General features: G+C 51.2%; 1 protein-coding gene across 1 annotated transcript in view; it reads right to left on the minus strand.

The window, feature by feature from the left end:
• Positions 1-2854: 2854 nt before the first annotated feature.
• The window catches only part of FAM120B (family with sequence similarity 120 member B), a 73246-nt gene continuing 58919 nt past the window's right edge, over positions 2855-17181 (minus strand). The window contains exon 10 of the mRNA XM_074367923.1: positions 2855-3824. Coding sequence (XP_074224024.1) covers positions 3784-3824 — 41 coding nt within the window. The 3' untranslated portion in view covers positions 2855-3783. The remainder of the gene's footprint in view (positions 3825-17181) is intronic.

Below are 17181 nucleotides of genomic sequence, written 5' to 3' on the forward strand. Positions count from 1 at the left end.
AAAGGCACATGGATCCCAGCCAGGGTCGCGGCCCCCACCACCCACCCTGGCCCTCCGGGCTGTGGCTCCAGGGCCTCAGAGCCTTCCAAAGGCCGCCTTCTGACCACCTTGGGGCAAGGCAGGCTTGCACTGAAAGCTTCCCAAAGTGACTTACATTCCACACTCCGGCCTCATCCTGAGGCCCAGCCCCGCCGAAGGCTTCCAGGGCCCAGGTCGCGGTTGGGGAGCTCCCCTACGATGGGGAGCAGGAAGGCTGGGGGGACGGCCAGCTTCCCCTCCCAGCAGGTTCAGGGCGCCCCACCAGCCTTAGTCTCATAGCCATTGAGTTCTTGTGGGGCCACGCTTGTGGCTTGGGTGCCTTAATCTGCTTAGAAAGCCCGCATTCTGAGCAGACAGTTCTGCAGGTCTGGCTTGTGAACCAAGGGCAAAGGCCAACGCATCCTGGCTTTGCGGGTACAGGCCCCTCTGTGGGGGATGGAGGCCTGGAACTTGCTCCCCACTAACTTCCCACCAGTGGAAGTGGCTTAGCAGAGATTCCCACAGGGAACAGCCCAAACCGGCCCCAGTGGCGCCTGGAACCCAAGCCCATACTGAGGTAGGTCTGCGGACCACAGCTGACCTTTCTCGGCCACCTAGGGCTGGCAGGGCCCTGGACAGCAGCTGCCCTGGGCTGCCACGCCACCCCCTTTCTGGGTTTGTGCAGACCTGTGGTTCCCTTTTAGGAGGCCCCACACAACCCAGGAACAGTCACCAAAGGTGTGATCCCCACCCAGCTCCCACCCTCTGACCGAAGTCCTGCTGAGGGAGGGAGATGCAGGCGTGGCCACTTCAAAGCCCAGGGGAGGGCAGTGTTTCCCCCGCACCCACCCCTCTCCTCTCGGCTCTCACAGGTGTGAAGTCCAAGTGTGAAGTGATCCAGACACACATTCTTCCGCTGCTGGGACCCAAGGGCGGGGCTGTTGCAGGCCCGACTTCCAGTCGCTTGATTCAGATGAGGCCCAGGCCGCTCCCCTACCCCCTGCTCCTAAGATGTCTGGCTGAGGTGTGGACTCGACTCACTGGGGGCCCCATCGGGCAGAGGGCCTAAACTCGGAACTGTGACTTGTGACCGTGGTGTGTGGCAGGAGGGACGCTGCCCACCGGAAGGCAGGGCCTGGTGTGTGCGTGGCCCGCTGTCAGGGGAAGTTTGCCCGTCAGGTGTTCCCCAAAGAAGAGCCAGTGGGTGGGCTCACTGTTTTTATCAGGTCACATTTGCCTGTGGGGCCGGGGGGACGTCTGGGCAGAGTGGGCACTGGAGACGACCTGTCCCTGGTGGGGGGAGTGGAAGGAACTCCCTTTTGTCCACAGCCCCCGTCCCGAAGGATGAGTGTGAGGCCCCCCCCGGGCTGGGTCCTGGTGCCCAGGGTGGGTGAGGCGGGAGCGACCTCACGACTGTGTTCGAGGTGGAGCCACTGGCCCTCCTTGTCAGCAGGTCAGAGCAGTGAGCACAGAGACCCTAAACAGCTTGCTGTCTCAGCCAGAGGCTGCCTTGAAGGCAGGAATCCTGACTCCCTCCTAAGAGCCGGGAACAGGCTCCCTCCTAAGAGCCGGGAACAAGCTCCCAAGGGTCAAGAGGGGGCATGGGGAACACAGAGCAGCCGTGGATGTTGGGCCTGGTCCCCAACACCGGGAAGGGAGGTGGCCCCTGAGATGTTCAGCTGCTCACGAGCAGAGCCAAGCTGGTGCCAGCCTGAGTCAGATGTGCCTCAGGTTCCTGGGAGAGGCCGGTTCTCAGTTGGAGACCCCACCTCAAACCTGTGTCCCTGGTTCCAGGTTCTTCAACTCTGTTCAGCTTGGGTTCATTCCACAATGTATGTCCAACTCCCACGTCTTTTCCCAGTGAATTTATGCCCCACAACCACTGCTTCTCTCACATGACGTGGGTTGTGTGGGAGGAAGGGTTCGTCCTCAGGGCCGAAAGGCGGAGCTCAGGCTCCACATGGGGTCAAAGTCCCTCAGCCCCACACCCACATCTCCCACCTGTGCACACGCCGTCCTGCACTCAGGCCCCGCCAACCACTGGGAGTGCAGGTCCTGCTCAGACAAGCTGTGTGTCTTTGACTAAGTTACTAGGAAGTGCAGTCAGGGCTGCCCCACAGGGAGAAAAGGCTCAAACACTGGCTCAGAGACCTGAACACACCTCCAAGCAGCAGCTGGGCCCTCTGAACCCTCATCTCCACCAATTACACATCCCTCTGCTCCGGGGGCAGCTGGCTAGTGGTTTGGCCAAAACTGTGCATGAAACCCAAAAGGAAAAGCTAATGGCAGTTGAGTCCATTAGTAAGTGCTCCTGTGACCATGGACGTACGGTCCTGCTTTCACTTGGGGCTGCTGTCTGGTGGGGGGCGGTGACCACAGGCAAGGAGGACGTGTCCCCAGAGCGAGTAGAGCTCCGACTGGCCTCTGCAGTGAGGCCTCCTATACCTCAGTATAAAAAAACTCCCCCGTGGTTCCTCTTGGTGCACTCGGTTCTCCTCTTCTTTTGTGTTTAGATCATTGATCCGTCTGAACTGACTCGGACGAAATACAGAACTAGCTCTCAGATTTCCTGGATGCCTACCTACCCATTTCAACATCATTACAGAAAAACCGTGTTCCCCCAACGCTTTTAAACACTTCTATCATAATTACATGTATTTGGGGTCTATTTCTGGACTTTCTAATTATTCATCTGCCAGGAACAGACAGTTTAAAATATAACCTCATAATGTGTTTTAATATCTGATAGGACTAATTCCTCCACCATTTGTTTTTTCTTTTAGGTTTGTCCTACCTACTTTTGTCTATTTTTTCATACAAATTTAGATTTAGCCTGTTCAGTTGAAAAGTCATTGTTTTAATTGGAAGTGTACTACACGTACAGATTAACTGTGCAGAGGCTGGCATCTTCCTGACAGTCGCTTCGTCCCGGCGTGTGTGTCCCTCAGAGGTGATGTGCAGCTTTCGTATTTCTTCCTAACCACATTTTATCTACCTTCGATGCTGTAGTAAGTGCAGTCTTTTCTTCCATCATATTTCCTAGTGGTTTTTGCTCCCAGGTAGGAAGGCTACTGATTGAGTACCTTCCCAAATTCTCTTTTTTATTTGTACATTTTTGTCAGCTGCTTCTCTTGGGTTTTCCAGATAAACAATGAAGTAACCTGTGAGTCATCATCACTTTGTGTTATCCTTTCCCGTGTTTGTGCTCCATTTCTTTCTCTTGACTAAGCTGCATGGTCCAGAGCCGCTGAGACATCGTGAAAACGGGTGTGGGGCCCTGGGTCTGTCTTGTGCTCAGCTTGGTCGGGAGTGTTTCCCGCGGGGCCCGTGATGTTGGCTTTCAGGCTGAGGCTGGGAGCATCTATAACTCTGCTGAAGAACTCATCCATTTCTATTAGGAGCACTTTAAAAGCAGAGCGTGGATGTCGAGCGTCATCCAGGGTTTGTCAGCATCCATAGCGATGCCATTTTGCCTTTCTCTCTGCTCGTGGTGGTTTGTGTCGACCATCCCTGCTTCACTGGAAGGAAAGAACTTAGCCACAGTGTCAGGCCTTCTGCCGCACTGCTGGACTCCGTTCGCTGATGACTTGTTTAGGGTTCTCACACTGTTCCTTATACATTAGGTTAGTTGATAGTTTTCTTTTTGCTGAGCTCTTCGGTGTCAATGTTATGTGTGCTTCATAAAGAAAATTGGGAGCTGCCCTTCTATGTGTGGGTTGGCTTAGATCCTGCTGGCGCAGATGGGGAACCAGCATTTTCCACCCTTTACTTCAGGGGCCTGGAGGTGGCTCTTCCATGTGCATCTGCTGGAAATTAGAAAGTAAATGACAGTATGAAGAAATTCATATTTTAAAAATCAGTGGGATAATAAAGTCTAATGGGAGTTCTGCTTTTGGTAAAATTCCAAGTCTGACTTGCTCTGACATTCCTTTGGTGCCTAGCAATGTTTGTTGGTTAATTTGGAAGCTGAAGGCCAGATTTTAATCTTATTTAAGTAACACTGTTTTACGCTCACAAGCTGCAGCGATGAATGGCACAGGAACATGTAATTTAATAAGCAGCAAACACCTGCTGTCCTGCTTCCAGGAGGACTTGCCTGCTGGACGAGCACCGGGTGGCACTACACTGCAGGCTTTGGGGAGCTTTGAGGGGTGGTGGGAGGGAGCAGCTGGCGGCTCAGTTGGGCGAGGACAGTAGACCCTGGTGGGCAGGGTGGCTGGGGAGGGGTGAGGGCCACGGCTGAGCTGGGAGAAGCTGCACCGGTAGAATGACCTTGCGGGGACCCAGACTCCAGCAGCGACAGCCAGCCCCTGGGACTGAGGGGAGGTCACTTTCTGGAGCCACAGATGACCCTTCCCAGCAGTTTTTGTGAAATTCTAGGGGCTGGAGCCCCCCACTGTCAGAGGACGCCATGGCAGCCGGGGGCCTCTATGCTGGGGGGCGTTTTGGGGAAGGCTTGGGTGGGTGCATTTGGCCTGACCTATGGGCCAACTTGCTTCCAAAGGCAGCTTCTCCTTGTCCCCACTGGAATCCCTCAGGGACCCTGGCTTCCCGGTGACTCTCTGGAGACACACTAGTTGTCCAGGAGTGGCCGCTGCACTCTGCCCACGCCCGGGGTCTGAAGTGCCGAGGAGGCCCCAGAAGCCCCAGAGCATGCCCCGTGCAGCCCTCTGGCCTGGCCCCACTCTGCAGGACGCCTCGGGGGTTCCAGCAGCTCAGACGACACACGGAGGCAGCCCAGCGCCCTTCTTTCTGGGAGGGACTGACATGCTGTGTCCTTCTGCAAAAGCCCGGGTGGTCAGCCCGGGCACTGCAGACACAGGCCAGCCCTGACTGAGGAGCAGCAGCCCCGGGGGACGGCTCTGCCCGCAACACTGGGTAACGTGTGGAGAACCACCGGGGAAATCGAACCCAGACTTGTGTCTCACATTCTCAGGGCTCAAAAAAGAAAATCACAAAGGTTTCATTTTGGCCCAGACTGTCCTTCCCATGCAGGTTCCACGGGGGCTCCAGCCCCAGCAGCTCCTGCCTGACCCCTCAGGGGAGGAGCTGCACACCTCCCTCAGCAGCTCTGTCAGCCCCCGCAGAGAACTCGGGACCTCTTGGAGGGACCCCACAGCTGCAGCCCCAGGGAGCCTCCGGGGGGCCCAAGGGGGGACGCAGATCAGACGGCAAGGCCCACGAGACAGCCCTGCTGACAGTGAATGACAGCCTGCCTAGCAGTCCCGGTCTGACCAGCTCCCAAGACTGCACGGGTGGACAGGCAGGCGTCCCATGGCCCGGGGCGGGGGGGCGTCCCGGCCAGCTGAAGCTCCCCTGCACGTGTGGGCGGACATTCAGCCCCGACACCAGCCCGAAATCTGGAAAAGGTTCCATCCTGGCGTCACGCGCCAGGAGCCAGGCAGACAGAAATAAGCCCCTACCCAGCTCTCAGATTTCTCAGCTCAACTCCCACTGTACCTGCTCCAAACTCAGGGAGAGGGGTCAAGACAGAAACTGGGGAGCACTGGGGGAGGAGGATGTGGAGGGACTCTGACCCCCAAGACAGCCCTGCCTCTCCCTGCCACCCCTCCCCATTCCCAGCCCGCCCAACCCTCCCCTACCCCTCTCCAAGGCCCCCCCCCCAACCCATTCCAGAGCACAGATAAAAGGGAAACCTGAGCCGGGAGTGTTTGTGGTGCCACCGCCAATCAAAGACTCTGTCGCCACGGTAACGGGGACACTCCATCAGCTCTGAGCAGATGGTCAGTGAGCAACAGGCAGCATGTGCTCCTGTGAGCCCATCCCAGGCACAGATGGAGGCTGGGCAGGGCGCTCACTCTAGGACCTGACGTCTCCTTCTCTGCCCTCCCCTTGGCACTGCGACACGGAGATTAGCGCCCGTCCTGACACTCGTGTGCAGTCAGGGCTCTCATCAGCCGAGCAGGACACTGGACAGCACCAGACGGCATCGGACAGGGCCCGAGCCTAGCTGACAGCCCTGCACCTTTTGGGCTGGTTCCTGTAGATTTTGCAGGCGCAACACACTTCCCTTCTGGGTGGGAACGCTAACTGCCTCCTTAAGCAAGTCCAGAGGTGGGGGAGGGGCAGAAACAAGGCCAAGCACAGGAAATGGCTTTTTAGACTCAAGGTAGGGAAGCCACCAGTCAGCGCATGACCCTGCAATTCTCTGCATTTGACTTGATCCCTTGATGTGACGTTTACGTATCAGCCTCCACCCGGCCAAGGGGAGAAGACCCGAGCTCAGGGGAAAGTGTTACAGCAACTGCCTTTCCTGGAGGACGGGCTGCATCCCAGATCCTGGAGGTGCCTCTGGCCCCTGAGGCAGGCATTACCACCAACTGGCCAGGGCCCCATGTGGGCCTGACAGCCACCGGGCAGAGGCAGACCCAGCCCATTCCTCCTTGGGCCGATGCGTACGGCGGGGCAGCAGGCACACGCTCACCCTCGTCCCCGGGCCAGTTCCTGGGGCCCCGGCACCGGGCACACAGCAGCTGCTCAGTGACCGCGTGGAGTGGATGGGTGGGGCGGCCGCCAGGGTCCCAGAAAGGATGTGACACTGGCCGCTGGGAACGCTTTGTTGCCAGGGCTGAGCTCCAGGTGATCCTTGTGTTAGTAAAGGCTAAGGACACCGAAATGGAAACGACCGCAGCACAGGAGATGTTCGGTGACTTCAGGAAAGTGGACGGACGGCAGCAGTGACCCTGGGTGCGCCTCCCCCCTGGCCTGCGTCCTGGCCCCTCTGGGCACCTGCGAACCCCCCGGGGGTTTGGACCCCTGCTTGGGGCAGGGACAAGAGAGGGAGGGAGCCATCAGAGGGCCTGAGTGCCCCCAGCAAACAGGGGTGGGTGGGGAGCAGGGCTGGGAGCCCGGGAGGCCCATGTAACACCCCGCAGTGTCAAAAAAGCTCACTCAGCTGCGTCACACTTAGTAAAGCTTGATTTTAAAAACACGTCCTGGCCTTTCTTATCGGTTTGATTCAAATGGTTACTAGAGTTGGCCCCAAAATAAGAAAAAAGTCAGTTTGCCAATATTACCTAGGAAAAATAATTTAAACAAAATGATGCAAACTTGGTGGATGTGGGGACAAGCGTGCGGGCTCAACTTACTGGGTAGTGGGAGGTAACTGCATCCCAGGTCCCGCGGAAGATCTGGAAGCTGGCACCCCCCTCCCACGTCCTCCACTGGGTGGTCCGTCCTCCTTGGCCCATCTCTACGATCAGAGCCTCGCTGCTGACCAGCCGCGAGGGCCGCATGGCTGCTGTAAACGCAGAGGATGCAGCCTGGCCTGCAGTGGCAGATTCCCGCTGCCCACAGCGCCCTCCCACAACAGGAAGCCTATCTCCGCACAGACGCCAGGCCTCTGAGCAGCTCTGCCTGGGAGAAGCCGGGGCTGTGACGAGCACCAACGGGCGGACAGCAGACACAGCTGGATTTAAGGGGCAGACCCACTTTTTAGCAATGAATTTACCCACATCATCTTTTGAAGTTGGAGGTGGCTCTGAAGCAGCTGCCTCTGAACCTGTCGTATGTTAGGGGTTAATCTGACCCTTTAAAAGTCTGTCAAAGGCCCTGGGTGTGAGCTGCTGTTTGTCCCAAGTGAGGCAGAGAAACAGGATGAGCAGAAGTCACCCCGGGATGGCTGCAAATCGAAGCTCATCTCACTAGTGCTTCCCTGACCCCCTGGGCGAGAGGTCTACCTTCTCTTCCGGACTCCGCTTGTCTCTTCCTCTGCTGCTGCCTGCCCACTCCCCTACCCTTAGTTGACACTTTTCATCCCCACAGAAGCCACGTGGGCCCTCCGACCATGGGCCACGGAAGGGCCCTCACGTGGCACAGGTGTCTAGCACCAAAATTACCACCAGTTCTGCTAAATCTCTAATACATCACAGGACTTTGGTGCGTGGCAGTGTGCGGAGGGAGCGCAGGGCCCCAGGCCAGCACCCGCCGGCACCCGCCATCCCAGCTCCCGAGTGAGCAAGTAACGCGTCCGTGTCTAACTGCTCCACCTCTTCCGGGGCCCCTCCATGCCGCCGTCATTTCTAACACCTCTGGATGTCCGGAGGCCCCGGTCTCACAGCGTTGAGGCTCTAAGGTCAGGTCTCAGGCTCTGTTCTCAACGCCCCCTGCCCCCAACCTCCAGGCACATGCCACGCACAACACGTGCTCTCTTCCTTTGGAAATGTTTTTCTTTTGTTGGTGGTAGTCAGGAGATACTGGTGCCAGAAAGAGCTTGAAGTTTTAACAAAGGGTGGAAAAAACGAACATAACCAATCCCTTGGGCACTGAAACCTGAAAAAGAAAACTGGATTTATTAAATCCGGGTAATTAGTACTTTAAAAACACACTCCTGAGCTGAGACGTGACACTGTCACTGCGTCCCTGGTACCTGCTGCAGAAACTCACATGCACGGAAATCCGGGCCCTTCAGGAGATGCCCCACGGGCAGGCGGGGCCCCAGCCCAGGGACCAAGGGGCGCGAGGGGCAGGAAGGACCCGTCGCACCACAGCCTCAGGGAGGGCCCTCCCCAGCCTTGTCCGGGCACCACCACAGGCCTCGCTCCCCACAAGAGGCTGCCCGGCCCTCTGCTGCACACAAAGCCCTCCTCCGGGCACAGGCCATGGCAGCCCACGGAGAGCTGCTGGGGGCTGGGACCGTGACTGTTTTAGAATTCAGTTTCCTTTCGTTTACACAACGTCCTGGACTGAAATCTGTTATTAAGAAAGAGCTAAAAGCATGAGGACTCGAGTGCATGTTTGTATGTATTTAAGTAACTTTAGAACAACAACAGGTTGGCACAGGAATCCCTTCTTTCCTTTTGAGGGAGGACACGGGACTAACATTTGAAGATGACGACACCAGGGCCACGAAGGAGGTGACTGACTGGGCAGAGCTGCTGGGAGCCCAGGGGAGTCTCTCCGGACGTCGGCTGCTCTCTGGGAGGCCTGGGCTAGAGCCCCGACCTTTCAACTCTAGAACTTTACTGATGGGTCCAGATGAAAAACAGAAGCAAAGAGGCAGGTTGTGTTTTCTCGTTAGTGACAGACCAAGCGTTTATGTTTGGCATAAACCGCAAACGTGTAGCATGGGCTGTCACACGTAAAAGGAGAGCTGGCCGCCCACCCGGTTGTCGGCTCGGCCACAGGGCCCCAGGGCAGGGCAGCCTCACAGCCGCATGCCTGCAGGCGCTGTTCCTACTTCTCCCACGGGACTCATTCAGTGATGGCACCTGGCTAAACTCCCAGAAGCAAACGGTGACACAAACCAGGCATCTCCACTCACCAGTGGAAGTGCTAACTCATGACCAAATGGCACTTCTGACCAATCTAAACAAAGAATCAAGACTGAAAAGCTGCCACACGGACATACAATGCATCTTACAAGGGCCCCTGCTCCACCACTGGGAGAAAGTAACCTCCTGTGAAGCCTGTCGGTAACTTGAGGACGCATGTGGCTGGGCGGCTGCCTGAGGGTGTCCGCAGAGACGCAGCAGCAGGAGCTGAAACCACACCCTCTGGACAGACGTCACAGCTGTGGTGCCCAGTGCCCAGGCTCCTGTCTCCTCTTCCACAAGCATCTGGAGGCCTACAGCTTCCTGTGAAGGGTGCCCCCGTTTCTGGGGGGGGAGCTGTGGTGATGCTTCCGTGACGGCAGGCGGCTTCCGTGGTGCCCTCGGTTCTGCCCTGTCTTCCCGGCCCCTCTCTCGCTGCTGCCTGTGCAGCACAGTGCAACAGAGTTTAGAACACACAGCAAGTCCTTCAGCACCGCCAGGTCGAGCACGGCGGCGTGCGAGCCCAGGCTGAAGCACCGCGTTCAGCTCTTTCCCCACCAGCGCCCCCACCCCAACAAACGGCAGGCGTCAGCTGGACCGCGAGGTGCCAAGCGCGTCTTCTGAGCCCGCCTGCTCTTCCTACTGAGGACAGGTTCTTAAACTGAGGGCCTGGGCGTGTGGAGGGCCTGTTGGGTGCACCTCCCTCCCTGCCATGTGTGTCTGCATGCGTGTGCAGCAGCTGACTGTGGATGGGGAGGAATCCAGGATGAGCTAAAGCCAAGCTGGGTCTACCTGGCCTGACACCACTGACCACATGCTTGTCACATGTGACTCCAGGTGGCCCTCGGTGCTCACCACCACCCTTGTCTTGTGGGGCATTCTTGCCTTGGTGACATTGAAGGTGCTGACCCTTCTTCCAAAATGCTCTTGCTCACAACCCAGGGCTGTCACTGCCTCGCCCCTCCTCGGGTGGCTCTCCATCGGCCTCATCCTTCCCACAGAGCAGTAGGCGCGGGTGCCCCAGGTGTTACTGCTAGTTCTCTACAACTTGCTGCACCGGGTCACTGCTGTGACTCTCCAGCTTCTGTTCCCGGCTCCTGCGTTGTGGATGCATGGGAGCATGTGCTCACCGTGTGTGTGTGCATGGGAGCATGTGCTCACCGTGTGTGTGTGCATGTGAGTGCTCACTGTGTGTGTATACACGTGCGTGCTTTGTGTGCGTGTGCTCAGTGTACATGTGCGTGCATGTGCTGTGTGTGTGTGCTCACCGTGTGTGTGCTGTGTACAGGTGCATGTGCTCTCTGTGCTCATTGCGTGTGCATACCATGTGTACTTGTGCTCACCATGTGTGCACATGCCCACCGTGTGCTCACCATGTATATGTGCATGTGTGCATGCTGTGTGCTCACCGTGCATGTGTGCATGTACTCACCATGTGTGTGCTCACCATGTGTGCATGTGTGTGTTCTCCATGTGTGCACATGCACACATATACACGCCCTCTTATGTCATCTCGGGGAGAGGAGGTGACGAGACCCCCACGGAGGAAGTCAAGGTGGAGCAATCTGGTGAGCACCCCCCCCCCCCCAACGAAGCAGGTGGCAGAGCAGAAGCTGAGCAAGGTTGTCCTTCCGGCTCTAATCCCATGTGGGCATCAGCGCCTCCGTCCCACAGACCTGCTCCTGCCGTGCCCCCCAGGCTGTTCTCCTGAGTTTCCAGCTTAATGTACAGAAACCTTCAAACATGTCAGGAACCTGGGGTGATCCCAGGGCACTTCTCCACTGCCTCCCTCACCAGGTTCCAACGGTCACTCAGAGGTTCAGATTTTCTCAACTGCATCATCCCTTCAGTGCCTCCAGGAGAAACCAGAGGTCCGCTTGTCTTAGGAAACTGACTGACCAGTGAATGCGCAAAGGATTCCAGTATCAGTGACTGAGGGGACAGTGGGGAGAGCCCTGCCAGGCATAGACTTGCAGTCACCTTTTTAATGCCTGACTCTTAAACAAGAGCGGGCACTCAACAATTGCCTGGTATTTGAGGGAAAAAATCTGAAACAAACAAACAAGCACACAGAAACAGAAACTTGGGAGAGCAGTCTATGAAGGAAGAAGGAAAAATAAAACTACAGGTATAACCAATCTCCTCAGATGGGAGAGGAAATGTGCAATCACGGCACAGAAAGACAGTTGAGCTCTCGGAATTTAAATCTGCAAAATTAAAGAATTAATAGAAAGGATGGAAGACGGAGTTGAGGAAATTTCCCACAAAGAAGAGTAAAAAGATAAAAGATATAGGAGAGAAAATATAAGACAACCATAGGACCAGACCGCTGTGTCTAAGCTCTGAGACGCACAAATGGCAGGAAGAGGACCATGAAAGGGATCATTTGAGAAAAGTGTCCTGGATCTGAAAGATGTGAACTAGCCTTGTGCTGCTGTGCACATAGCAGGTGGGGCGCGTTGGGATGGGCTGGCCCCCCACCCTCTCTGAGCAGAGGGTGCCCTCAGAAGCCCTTACAGGTGGTCAGGGGAGCGCCGAGCAGGGGCCCAGTGGGACAGCCACACCCAAGGCCTTTCCTTAGAAGCTCACCCTCGCTGACCTCCTCAGAGTGGAGGACCCACTTCCCTCACCACAGGCCAGAGACTCAGCCTGGAGAGGTTGTTAAACTAACTAAACAAGGAGGCCTTTAGACTGAGTCTAATGCCTTAGCAGCCTAAGTAAGCAAACCAAAACTATGACCCTGACATGCCTCGGAATTAAGAAATCAAAGCATACAGACGACCCACCACAACAGTCCACTCAGTCTCCTCCTCTCTGGACAGGCCTTCCCTCGGCTCCTCCCGTGAAGCCTCCGACCAGATTCAGGTTTGGTACTGCTCAATTCAAATTGATTTGAAGCAGGTGTGGCCAAACTTAATTTTGACGACGTCTAATTCTTCTGTTTGTCTTTGCTTTTGTGGGCTGTGCTTTTAGTGTTGTATCTAGGAGGTCACTCCCAAACCCAACACCATGAAGATTCCCCCCATGTTTTCTTTAAAGAGCTCATGAGTCTATGTCTTTGATCCATTTTGAATTAACTTTTTTATATGGTGTGAGGTGTGGGTTCAGCTTCATTCTTCTGCATGGGGTATCCAGTTTCCCCACAGCATTACTGACTTAGGAATACATTTAAATAAGATGCTTCTGTGAATGGAATTGCTTTCTTGATTTCCTTCTCAGACTGTGCATTGTTGGTGGATAGAAACACAACAGATTTTTGTCTGTTAGTCTTACATCCTACAACTCTGTTGAGTTTATTAGTTCTAGGAGCTTTGGGGTTTTCTATATACAGGACCACGGCATCTGTTGCTAGAGACGGTTTTAAGTCTTCCTTTCTAATTTGGACCCCTTTATGTCTTTTTCTCACGTAACTGCGCTGGCTGGAGCCTCCAGCACAGTGCAGGACAGGGGTGGTGAGAGTGGCATCCTTGTCTGGCTCCGGATTACGGGAGGGCTTTCAATTTGCACCGCTGAGTATGATGTTAGTGGAGTTTTCACGAATAGTCTCCACTGCGTTTAGGAATTTTACTTCTGTTACCGGTTTTGGAGAGTTTTTATCATGAAAGAATCCTGGGTTATGTCCAGTGTCTTTACCACATCAGTTGAGATGATCAAGTGCTTTTTCCTTTTCATTCTATTAATGTGATACATGACATTAATTGGTTTTCTCATGTTGAACCATCCTCTCATTCCTGGAATAGATTCCACTTGGTCATCGTGAAAATCTTTTTTAATATGCTTTTGGATTTAATTTGCTAATATTTTGTTGAGGACTTTCACATCTATATTCATAAGGGATATTGGTTTTTAATTTTCCTTTCCTGTGATGCTTTAGCATCAGGTAAACTCTAGCCTCACTGAATGAACTAGGAAGTGCTCTCTTCACTGTTTTTGAGTTTGAGAGGGACTGGTATCAATTCTCCCAACGTTTGTAGAATTAAGCAGTGAAACCATCCAGTCCGGAACTTTTCTCCTCTGTGGGATGTTTCTGACTATGACTCAGTCTCTACTTACTTAAAGATCTCTTGAGATTTTCTATTTCATCTTGAATCAGTTTAGGTAATTTATGTGTTTCAAGGAATTTGCCCACTTCTGGGCATATAATTTTTCATAGTATGTTCTTATAATCCTTTTCATCTCTGTATAGTCAGTTGCAGTGTCCTCATTTCATTTCAGATTTTGTTTGTATCTTCTCTCTCTCTCTCTTTTTTTTTTTGTCTAGCTAAAGGTGTCTCAATTTTTCTGTCTTTTCAAAGAACCAGTTTTAGGTTCCACTGATTTTATCTATTATTTTTCTATTCTCTTCTGTGTATCTCCACTCTCATCTTTACTGTTTTCAAACTTGAGTTAATGTGCTCCTTTTTCTTTCGATGTGTCTTCTTTTACATCTGGGCATCTTTAGCTATACGCTTCCTGCAGAGCACTGCCATCACTGCACCCCTTAGGTTTTGGTATTTTGTGTTTCCATTTTATTTGCCTCTAAGCATTTTCTAATTTTCCTTGTAATTTCTACTATGACCTACTGGTTCATTAGTAGTATGTTGTTTAATTTCCACGTATTTGTGAATTTTCCAGTTTTTCTGCTGTTTTTGATTTCTAACTTCATCCCACTATGATCAGATAAGACACTTTATATATTTTAAAAACCTGTTGAGACTTGTTTTGTGGCCTAACCTATGACACCCGTGTGTGTTTGAGAACATGAGTGCTGTCGGGTGGACGCTCTGTACACGCCTGTTCCCCCCAGCTGGCTTCTCGTGCAGCCCTGTCCTGCCCCTCCCTTCTCACCTCCATTTGGCCGTTCTGTTCATTATTCAGAGTGGGGCACTGAAGTCCACAGCCGTTCCTTTTGAACTATTTCTCCCTTCAGTTCTGTCAGTTTTTGTCTCATGTATTTCAAGGGTCTGCTGCTTGGTGAGCAAGTGTTTGTCATATACATCTTCTTGCTGCATGGAGACTTTTATTAATACAGAATGTCTTCTTTGTCTCTTGTAAACCATATTGACATAGTTTATTTTGTCTGATATTCAAAAAGCCATCTCAGCTCTCCTTTGTTACTATATGAACGGAGTATCTTTCCCCATCTTTTCCCTTTCAACAGTTTGTGTCTTTGGATTTAAAGTGAATTTCTCAAAGAGAGCATACATTGTTTTTTAAATCTGTTCTGCCAATCTCTATCTTTTAATTGGAGAGCTTAATCCATTTATATTTAATTACTGATAGGAGGGACTTGTAATGTTTTGCTCTTTGTTTTCCATATGCTGTATAGCTTTTGGCCCTTCACTTCCTTCATTACTGCCTTCTTTTGTGTTTAGCTGATTTTTCGCAGTGACGTTTTGATTCTCATTTCCTTGTGTATATCGTCTATCAATACTACCTTTGTGGTTACCACAGGGGTTACATCCTAAGGTTAGAATATTCTAAATAGAACTTATACCAATATAACTTCAGTAGCATGTAAAACCCTGTGTGTGTGGTGAGAACACTTAAGACCTATTATTCTCTTAGCAAATTTCAAGTGTACATTATTATCAATATGGTCACCATGCTGTACATTTTATCTCTGGAACTTAGTCATCTTATAACTGGAAGTATATATATTTTGACCTACATTCCCTATTTACCCAACCCTCCAGCCCCTGGCAACCACCATACTACTCTCAAAGTCCAACATTTAGATTCCACATATATCTGATATCATGCAATATTTGTCTTTTTGTGTCTGGCTTGTCTCACTTAGAATAATGTCCTACAAGTTCATCCACATTGCCACAAATGACATTATGTCCTTTTTTCTGGCTGGGTAATACTCCTTTGGCATATATACACTACAACTTCTTTACTTACTCATCTGTCGATGGACATTTAGGTTATTTCCATGTCTTGGCTCTTGTAAATAGTGCTATGAACACTGGGGTGCAGATATCTCTTTGAGATACTGATTTCATTTCCTTTGAATATATATAAACCTAGAATTGAGACTGCTGGATCATATGGTAGTTTTAATTTTTTGAGGATCCTCCATACTGTTTTCCACAGGGCTGCACCAATTTACATTTCCACCAGCAGTGCACGAGGGTTCCCTTTTCTCCACATCCTCAGCAACACCTATTATCTCTTGTCTTTTTGATGACAGCCATCCTGACAGGTGTGAGGTGACATCTTACTGTGGTTTTGGTTTGCGTTTTCTTGATGATTAGTGATGCTGAGCATCTTTTCTTTTTCTTTTTTTTTTTTTAAACATTTTTTATTGATTTATAATCATTTTACAATGTTGTGTCAAATTCCAGTGTTCAGCACAATTTTTCAGTCATTCATGGACATATACACACTGTCACATTTTTTTCTCTGTGAGTTATCATAACATTTTGTGTATATTTCCCTGTGCTATACAGTGTAACCTTGTTTATCTATTCTACAATTTTGAAATCCCAGTCTATCCCTTCCCACCCTCCACCCCCCGGTAACCACAAGTCTGTATTCTCTGTCTGTGAGTCTATTTCTGTCTTGTACTTACGCTTTGTTTTTGTTTGTTTGTTTTTGTTTTTGTTTTTTTGATTCCACATATGTGCGATCTCATATGGTATTTTTCTTTCTCTTTCTAGCTTACTTCACTTAGAATGACATTCTCCAGGAGCATCCATGTTGCTGCAAATGGCATTATGTTGTCGGTTTTTATGGCTGAGTAGTATTCCATTGTATAAATACACCACATCTTCTTTATCCAGTCACCTGTTGATGGACATTTAGGCTGTTTCCATGTTTTGGCTACTGTAAATAGTGCTGCTATGAACATTGGGGTGCAGGTGTCATCCTGAAGTAGGGTTCCTTCTGGATACAGCCCAGGAGCGGGATTCCTGGGTCATATGGTAAATCTGTTCCTAGTCTTTTGAGGAACCTCCACAATGTTTTCCACAGTGGCTGCACCAAACTGCATTCCCACCAGCAGTGTAGGAGGGTTCCCCTTTCTCCACAGCCTCTCCAGAATTTGTCATTTGTGGATTTTTGAATGACGGCCATTCTGACTGGTGTGAGGTGATACCTCATTGTAGTTTTGATTTGCATTTCTCTGATAATTAGTGATATTGAGCATTTTTTCATGTGCCTATCGATCATTTGTATGTCTTCCTTGGAGAATTGCTTGTTTAGGTCTTCTGCCCATTTTTGGATTGGGTTGTTTATTTTTTTCTTATTGAGTCGTATGAGCTGCTTATATATTCTGGAGATCAAGCCTTTGTCGGTTTCACTTGCAAAAATTTTCTCCCATTCTGTAGGTTTTCTTCTTGTTTTACTTCTGGTTTCCTTTGCTGTGCAGAAGCTTGTAAGTTTCATTAGGTCCCATTTGTTTATTCTTGCTTTTATTTCTTCTAGGAGAAAATTTTTGAAATGTATGTCAGATAATGTTTTGCCTATGTTTTCCTCTAGGAGGTTTATTGTATCTTGTCTTATGTTTAAGTCTTTGATCCATTTTGAGTTGATTTTTGTATGTGGTGTAAGGGAGTGTTCTAGCTTCATTGTTTTACATGCTGCTGTCCAGTATTCCCAACACCATTTGCTGAAGAGACTGTCTTTATTCCAATGTATATTCTTGCCTCCTTTGTCAAAGATGAGTTGACCAAAAGTTTGTGGGTTCATTTCTGGGCTCTCTATTCTGTTCCATTGGTCTATATGTCTGTTTTGGTACCAATACCATGCTGTCTTGATGACTGTAGCTCTATAGTATTGTCTGAAGTCTGGGAGAGTTATTCCTCCAGCCTCTTTCCTTCTCTTCAGTAATGCTTTGGCAATTCTAGGTCTTTGATGGTTCCATATGAATTTTATTACGATGTGTTCTAGTTCTGTGAAATATGTC

This window comes from Camelus bactrianus, chromosome 8, assembly GCF_048773025.1.
Source record: "Camelus bactrianus isolate YW-2024 breed Bactrian camel chromosome 8, ASM4877302v1, whole genome shotgun sequence".
In the NCBI taxonomy this organism is placed as follows: Eukaryota; Metazoa; Chordata; class Mammalia; order Artiodactyla; family Camelidae; genus Camelus; species Camelus bactrianus.